This window comes from Photinus pyralis, unplaced genomic scaffold, assembly GCF_008802855.1.
Source record: "Photinus pyralis isolate 1611_PpyrPB1 unplaced genomic scaffold, Ppyr1.3 Ppyr1.4_LG5, whole genome shotgun sequence".
Taxonomy (NCBI): Eukaryota; Metazoa; Arthropoda; class Insecta; order Coleoptera; family Lampyridae; genus Photinus; species Photinus pyralis.
In genome coordinates, this window is record NW_022170596.1 from 26,945,621 (window position 1) to 26,954,024 (window position 8,404).

General features: G+C 37.2%; 2 protein-coding genes across 2 annotated transcripts; one reads left to right on the forward strand and one right to left on the reverse strand.

Moving 5' to 3' along the window:
• Positions 1-332: 332 nt before the first annotated feature.
• On the forward strand, positions 333-7,067 carry LOC116171826 (importin subunit alpha-3). Its single transcript, XM_031488829.1, has 7 exons — positions 333-574; positions 642-775; positions 932-1,630; positions 1,675-1,863; positions 1,910-2,051; positions 5,873-6,234; positions 6,559-7,067. Exons 2-7 carry the CDS (start codon positions 710-712, stop codon positions 6,652-6,654), a joined length of 1,554 nt encoding a protein of 517 aa, XP_031344689.1. The 5' UTR covers positions 333-574; positions 642-709; the 3' UTR covers positions 6,655-7,067.
• Positions 7,068-7,100: 33 nt separating this feature from the next.
• LOC116171829 lies at positions 7,101-8,036 on the reverse strand. The gene is made up of 4 exons (XM_031488835.1): positions 7,864-8,036; positions 7,621-7,817; positions 7,455-7,575; positions 7,101-7,407 (listed from the first exon to the last, which is right to left on the reverse strand). Exons 1-4 carry the CDS (start codon positions 7,933-7,935, stop codon positions 7,123-7,125), a joined length of 675 nt encoding a protein of 224 aa, XP_031344695.1. The 5' UTR covers positions 7,936-8,036; the 3' UTR covers positions 7,101-7,122.
• Positions 8,037-8,404: the final 368 nt, after the last annotated feature.

Consider the following 8,404-nt stretch of genomic DNA (forward strand, 5'->3'; position numbering starts at 1 on the left):
AGAGGAATACTGCTTGTTTGTCAATATTAGGTACAATAATCGCTTTTCAAAATTCAAGACTGAATTGATTGGCAACGGGACTAAGATGAGAATTTTTAAATTCCCAGAGAGATCTGAAGATGCAATAACAATTTGCTATGGATTTTAAGCTGCTCTTAATCTAAGCTCAACTTAATTTGTGTAGAGTTTCTGTGAAATTATATTAGAGCCTCAAATTTAAATTTAGGGAAGTTTCGTGTGGACACCCTGTATTGTATCTGCATGACGTGCGCCCACCTGAATCCCTAACCTATCAATGTTACGTCAGTAATGTCATAAATTTATGACGTGAAGGGAGGGGTAATTTAGAAAAATAGCAGAGCGAACTGCGTTGTTAAAAAAGCGAATTTTGATGATGTACTTTGAGATGCAACGTAAGTAACCGGTTTTGTGATTTGAATTTGTCAATTTTGGATCGATATTGAAAGTGCTGCCAACATTGGACGTGTATGGTGCTGCCAACCGAAGGGAATTAAAATTCGAGAATTTTACGAATTTCAAGACCATTTTACGTGCCCTATTTATTAAATGCGCTGTTAGTATGCTTAAAATATAAAAGTAGTGTAACGTAATCGAAGAGTTTCCTATAATTTCTGTTGTAGAGAAATTGGTAGCATTACGCGAAACCCGGCTAACATCGTGATTGCCGTGATTAGACCATTTGTCAACAATGGCGTCAGACCCACATTTTAAAAATCGACTTCAGGTCTTCAAGAACAAAGGGAAAGATCAAGATGTAAGTAATTATTATCTATTTGCGATCCGCAAGCTCAAATCCATACGTGTTACGCATTTCAATCTTTGGTTATCTCGCTAGAATTTGCTAGTTAAAGGTCAACTTGGTTCACATGTCAAATGCTTAAGGTTTTTTGCTGAAATCGTTTATTTCAAGGAAATGCGAAGGAGGCGGAACGAACAAACCGTCGAGCTTAGGAAGAACAAACGGGAAGAGACCCTACAGAAACGAAGGAATGTCCCAATCACCGACTCCACTGACGAAGACGACGTCGATCGTTCTTTATCAAATACAAACTTAGAACAAATCGTAGCACAAGCTGCACAAATGGATAATCCATCGATACAGTTAGTAGCGGTACAGTCGGCGCGGAAGCTATTATCGTCAGACCGAAACCCACCGATAGACGCACTAATCGCTAGCGGCATCCTACCGATACTTGTACAATGCTTAGAGTGCCATGACAATCCAGCCTTACAATTCGAAGCAGCCTGGGCACTCACAAATATCGCTTCCGGTACGTCGGCGCAAACGAATAAAGTCGTACAGGCCGGAGCGGTACCGTTATTTTTACAACTTCTAAATTCTCCCCAGCAGAACGTGTGCGAGCAAGCCGTTTGGGCTTTGGGAAACATAATCGGGGACGGTCCCATTCTTAGAGATTTCGTAATTAATCTAGGCGTCGTTAATCCACTATTATCATTTATTAAACCCGATATTCCGATTACGTTTCTACGTAACGTGACCTGGGTCATTGTAAATTTATGTCGGAACAAAGATCCTCCCCCTCCGATCCATACGATCAAAGAGATACTACCCGCACTAAATATTCTTATTCACCATACAGATATTAACGTAAGTATCCGCGGTCACCGGTAAATAATTAACCGCCGATTCAGATTTTAGTCGACACAGTATGGGCGTTAAGTTATCTAACCGACGGCGGTAACGAACAAATTCAGATGGTCATCGATAGCGGGGTCGTGCCGAAACTAATCCCCCTCCTCAGCCATAAGGAGGTGAAAGTGCAAACGGCCGCGTTACGCGCCGCCGGCAACATCGTCACCGGTACCGACGAACAGACACAGGTAAAAAGGGAGTTTGACAGTTCGCCCCTTTCACTCCTCGTTTCAGATTGTATTAAATTGCGACGCTTTAGCCCACTTTCCTACATTACTCACACATCCCAAGGAGAAAATCTGCAAGGAGGCCGTCTGGTTTTTGTCCAACATAACTGCGGGCAATCAGACGCAGGTTCAAGCGGTAATTGATGCAGGTAAAACATGGTGTAAGGTAAAAGTGCCCCCCTCCTTCCCCCCGAAACAATTTCTTTATTTGGATGTTGCCAATATTATCACTCTGATTGTATTGAATGCATTTCATGACTTCAGTGAAAACAAAAACAATTACAAATAGGCCATGCCCACTTGATCCATTTAAATGAAATTTTGAATATTTGATTAGTAGAGATAAAAGGCTGGCTAATAAAAAATAAGATGTAGTGAGAATGGTTATATAACCACAGATTTAAACACTACATTTAATTCATGACAGGAAAAATAGTTACACAGCCTCTATACTGTATTCATTTTAAGAAGGTAGCGGTAGAAAGCATAGGGAAGCTTTGACCTTCACTGTGATTGGTTAAAACATGAGTCAGTATTACAATGAAACATAAAACGACTGGTGAATTTTGTAAGGTGGTATTTTATATTGCCAACTAAACTGCCTAAATGTCATTAGCTGTTATTGGTTTATTTCTGTTCGCAGTGCGGAATATTTTTACTTTACAATAATTTGGTGCCGTTTAAATTTTTCCTGTGTGTGTTTATCTTCAAACACAGCGCCACCTACTACCTTCTTATAATGAATGCAGTATAGTGTGCGATTTCAGTTACATTGATTATTGAAATGGCATCTTTATATGTCTTCAAATGCCCCATCTCTGCATCCTATCGCATAATTAATAAATGAAATTTCTACCTCTTAATCCACTTATACAGTATGTCTCAGGATTAATATCACTATATGTATAATTGATCAAAAATTGTCCATATGCAAAATTTTGACTTGAATTTCAAAAAGTATTCCAAAATCGACAGTACTGAGATGATGTTGCATGATAATTTAAATTTTGATCGCTCTTCTACAGGGTGTTTTAAAACTTTACTAACTTCAAACCTTAAAAAGTTGATTTTATCAAATGAAACACGCTTTATTTTTTTGCACTTTCAAATGTCGAAAAAAATTCTACATTGATCAATTATTACATTCCTTATACCTATCACTATGATTTCTGTGTTAATTTAGATTTTCTAAAATGGTGATAATTATGCATAATTTTTTAGGAGGCCTTGAAATAAATGCGTTAGTAGAACTGTCAGATGTTTTTATAGTTATAGTTGTTATCATTCACGATAGTAGTTTATATCACTAAAAATAAAAATAATTGACTATTTACCTTAATGAATAAAAAGTTAAATAAAGATAACTTAATAAACAGAGACAGGTAATAATAACAAATGACAAAATAAAAAACAAACATCAATTAAGGTTTTGTTCTACGTGGCCACTGTTTTTTCAATACATCATAGGATCCTCCCCAATGAATCCCTCTCGAATGTCTACTGCATCCATTTCATCAAAAGCTTTTCTCACCCTAACTTTCAGTTCTTCACAAGAAGCAACTGGTGTGAAGTAAACTTTGTCTGTATATGACATAAAAGCCCAGTTGCGTTATATCTGAATAGGCCAACGCCACGGACCTCAGGCCTTCGTCAAAGACATATAAGCGTCATGGATAGAATGAGCAGGTGCTCCGTCATGTTCAAACCAGTTGTTTTCTTCATGTAATGTCTCAAATAACAGTACAGTAGCATCTACTAACGTATTTATTTCAAGGCCTCCTAAGAAAATTACGCATAATGGTCACAATTTTAGAAATTCCAAAATAAAACGGAAATAATAACTTTATTAGATCATAAACCAAAGTAATCTGGCATTAGGTGTATCAAAAGGAGATTTGGTACAGGTAAATGGTACGTGAAGAGGAGAGCATATTTTTCTCACTTTCGGTTTCACAGGAAATAGTCCAGGTTTCAAATTTTTAAATGGAACACCCTGTATATTTTCACATTTTAGGATTTCTTCGTCAAAAAATCCTTTTTTCGGAAAGTGCTTGCCATTTAAAAATACTAGTTAGACACGAAAAGTAATTTGCCAATTTGTTTTATTTCGGTCTCTCAGATTATCCACTAAAACTTTGCGATTGTAATTTTCTGAGATTACTTAAGGTCCTTGTTTGGGGTTCCGATCATGGCCACCTAGATAAAAAAATCAAGTAGGCGTAAAAACTTTTGGAAAGTTCACATTGTGATTCGAGATTGTTTCAGAAATCCCAAAATGTAAGAAGTGTTCCATTTAAAAATTCAAAACCTGAACCATTTCCTGTGAAGCCGGAAGCGAGCGGAAAGAGAAAAATATGCGAAAACTCTGCTCTTCGCGTACAATTTACCTGTACCAAATCTCATTTTGATACATCTAATACTCTAGAAATTATGGCTTGTCTAATTGATTCGTTGACACCCAGTATATACATTGGAGTGTTGATAAAGGATGTTCTACAACAGTCGCTAGATTTGCGCTCCTCGATAATTCTTATGCGTAAAGAATGTATAACAAAGAACCACGAATATTTTATTGTAAACAATAAAAACAATAAAATATTCGTGGTTCTTTGTTATACATTCTTTAGTCATAAACCAGAACCAGATAATGGAGAACTTCATCGAAAATTCTTATGTACTTGTGCTGGACAGCAAATACTGTAGCTGCATGGGCAGAATGCCCCCAGCACAGTATCCCATAGCTTAATGTGGAGGATATAGCCATAGTATACTTCTAGCAAGCGAAAAGTTAAAACTTTTACTTTGGATGTTGAGGTTAGGCTTTTTTGTGACTAATTGCACCGTACTAATAAAACAGATTTCTCTGCATAATGAAACACTTCGGTTTCTGTAAAGTATAAAGTTTTGGTGAGAATCTTAAATAGTTACATTGGTTACATTTAGTTTGGATTTAACCCACCAGAAGGCGCAGACTATTTTAACAAAGCATGATATATCTGGAGTGTTTTAATCTGTGTTAATACCTTCCTTACTAGTTGAGAATGTAGCCCTGCAGCCAGAAATCATTCTCAATGAACAACTGAGTCTGGCTGCTGATTCCAAATGTGTTTTAGGGCGTACAATCTACAGGGTGGCCAACTAAGAATGTGAGGTACTGTATCTGAGAATCTATCCATCGTAGAGGCTTGCGGTAAAAAAATTTATGACTAAAACGGCCATAGGCAAAACCTGGAAAATATTTTTAAGTTTCTGAAATGACCGCTAGGGGGCGTAACTGCAATCTGGAATCTAAAAAAGTGATGTTTCTGTGGATTCCGCTATACTAACCTAACAAAAAAATGTCCGGTCTTTGAAGTTGACGATAATCTGAACAATTTTTGTTTGACAATTTTTCCCGTATCTCTAAAAATGAAAAATTAACCATTTCTGTCGGAATGTCGAAAAAAGCCCTCAAGCGGCGATATGTGAAACTAACAAAACTTCAAATATAGCCGAAGAAAAACTCTTTTCAATTAACCGGAGTTTGTTAAAGTCGGTTCAGTCGTTTCGAAGATACAGGGTGTTATTTACGGAAACCTTTGAATACCCCCCACCACTTCATTTCCAGAGATACAGGAAAAATTGTCAAACAAAAAAAGTACAGATTATCGTCTTCTTCAAAGACCGGACATTTTTTTGTTAGGTAGCAGAAATCACAGAAAAATCACTTTTTTAGATTCCAGATTGCACTTAGGCCCCCTAGCGGCCATTTCAGAAACTTAAAAATATTTTCCAGGATTTTCTCGTGGCCGTTTTAGTAATGACTTTTTCTACTGCAAGCCTCTACAATGGACAGGTTCCCAGATACAGTACCACGCATTCTTATTTGGCCACCCTGTACTTAGTAGAGAGTACTAAGTATACTTTGATATAATTTTGATATTTGTCATCACTTTTGCACTCGAAAAAATGATAATTTTTTTCCATTTAGGACTACTACCAAAAATAATAAGAAACCTCAGTAAAGGAGACTTCCAAACGCAAAAGGAGGCGGCGTGGGCGATCAGCAATCTTACAATAGGCGGCACACGGGAGCAAGTGACGAGCTTAATACAGGAGGGAGTCATACCGCCGTTCTGTGATCTGCTGACGTGTAAGGACGCTCAAGTCGTACAGGTCGTGCTCGACGGTATTCATAACATGCTAAAAATGGCGGGCACGGAGGTGGAACAGTTGACGAACATGATCGAGGAGTGCGGAGGGCTCGATAAAATTGAGCAGCTGCAAAATCACGACAATATCGATATTTACAAACTTGCATACGATATTATTGAGCAATACTTTAGTGAGGATGTAAGTTGGGGAGATCCGTGCCGTTCCATTTCAAATTTTGAAATCCCGTATCTATGCCATCCTGTGCAAAAAGGACTTTTTGAGCCATTTAAATTCAAAATGTTGTTTTTCTATGAAAATGAACGTAAGATGGCTTCAAAAATCCAGAGTTAGTTTTTCAGGTTTCATTTAAAATTATCTGATGGTTATATGACTAATGGGCTGGCTAATTATGACACCCTATAAAAGGATAATGATTCTTATAGGATCAAAATTGGAAATGGGCGGAGCCAATGAAATCTCGCACCTCTCTCTGTGTCTATATTTATATCTGGTATCTTCCAGGCGGAGGACGATTCTGCTTTAGCGCCGACAGCAGGCGAAACTGGGTTTCATTTCGATCCAAGTACAAATCTACCGAGCAAAGGATTTAAATTTTGATATCTTACAGAAAATTCACATTATAGTATAATAATGTACGACCCGCTTCCATTTATGTTAACATTTTAAAATATGTACGCTCATTTTATTCTTCTGCAATTATGGGCTTTTAATTGTGTGTGAAGTTTTTAATATTTTATAAATTAGTGCAATTGCCAATAATACCATAGAGGATGGTAGTCGGACGTTAATTCCCCAATTAAGTCCTATAAAATGAGCGTTCATAGAGAAGATCTGCTCATGTGATTAAAAATTTTACTATGAATGCAATTTGATCAAAACTATATTAAAACAACTGTTAATTTATTTATATATCGGGTCTTAAATCATTGTTTAGCAGCCCCAGATTCATAGTTTTAAATTATGATGGAATAAATCATTTATCTTAACTGTTAATATAACTTATTACCTGACTGTCATTTCATTTTGATAAAAATTGTACATTAACTTAATTAAAATTGCTTTAAATCAAATTTTCTTCGTTAAATTCCTGCACTGGCATAATCCGTTCATTATCAGCTTCTCTGTATGGCCGGTTTGGAATTTGATGTACGAATCGGGTGGGAAATTCACCTCCAATACTAATGAGCCACGATTCAGCATTAACTTTTGTGATGACTGACAATCGATATGCTTTGACTTGCTGGTTTTGGAACTCAGACTGCGCACCTTTGGACCGGATTCCTCACAAATGGTGGGTAACTTTTCAATTGGCACAGATTTACTACGGTTTTTGGATGAAGGAAGTCGGTCCTAAAATGGTTTACTAACATCTAGTATCGTCATTTACAAATTATTACGGTAACTGCCGAGGAGCATGCAGAACACCTTGTTTTAACCGTATCCCAGTCTGTTAACATCTCTGTCTTGGGTAAACTGATCCTAGCTACATCCTCACGAACTCTCACACGATTTAGAAAGCTAAAAGTTACATATTAGAAGTAATCTACTAAAACAATCGCCTACTTCGGTGGGGGTGTCTGCCAATAATTATCCACCCTATTTTTACGGGTGAGCGACTGAAGCTTTTGTAACAAAATCAAGTTGTCTCGTTCTATTTTCGTTTGCCTTTCGATTTCGGTCTGTTTTCGTTTCAGTTTAACTGCGACATGTTCCCTACTGACCGGCGGCCGATTATCAATCACCGGTGCCGCAGATTTCACCTACAAATTCGGCTGCTTACTGAGCATTTTATTAGCGGCGGATTACTTTTCGTAAATGATTCTCATACTTTCTCTGCTGCCAGGGGAGAATTAAGAGCTTATCACGACGTGATAGCATTTTGAATCTGCATTTTCAAACGAAATTATCCGTTGCTTAGCAACCGTGCCAGTACCTACATTATGTGCACAGTAGGGCGGAAAAAATTCCAGCATTGTATAATGCTGTTCCTTAGATATGTTTGAATGCTTGGTATCTTCTCTTCAGATTCTTCTACAATCTTTCAGGTTCTTTTAAATCGCTTAGACCCGTCTGATCCCTTTATAATTCTACAGATAGGTACTTCACATTTCCTTAAAATCGTTTAGTTTTTTTAGATCTTCCACTTTTCCTTCAGATCCATTTATTTCTTATATCATTTAGATATTTTTGACTCATTTGGACACTCGATAACCCCGTTCTAAATTCCTATTAAATCTCTCTTTCAGATTCTCTTTGAATCCTGACCTTTCAAAACGTTTTAAGCTCTTCGTCTCCAAACAAGAAAACCGATGAAGTTCATTAAATGTGAAGGATACTGTACATTATC

Coding starts and splice junctions, on each gene's coding strand:
- LOC116171826 (XM_031488829.1), top strand. CDS start 710: ATGGCGTCAGACCCACATTTTAAAAATCGACTTCAGGTCTTCAAGAAC. Junction 1,864..1,909: donor GTACCGACGAACAGACACAG/GTAAAAAGGGAG, acceptor TCCTCGTTTCAG/ATTGTATTAAATTGCGACGC. Junction 6,235..6,558: donor AGCAATACTTTAGTGAGGAT/GTAAGTTGGGGA, acceptor GGTATCTTCCAG/GCGGAGGACGATTCTGCTTT.
- LOC116171829 (XM_031488835.1), bottom strand. CDS start 7,935: ATGCTATCACGTCGTGATAAGCTCTTAATTCTCCCCTGGCAGCAGAGA. Junction 7,576..7,620: donor TGGCAGACACCCCCACCGAA/GTAGGCGATTGT, acceptor TGTAACTTTTAG/CTTTCTAAATCGTGTGAGAG. Junction 7,408..7,454: donor CATGCTCCTCGGCAGTTACC/GTAATAATTTGT, acceptor AAACCATTTTAG/GACCGACTTCCTTCATCCAA.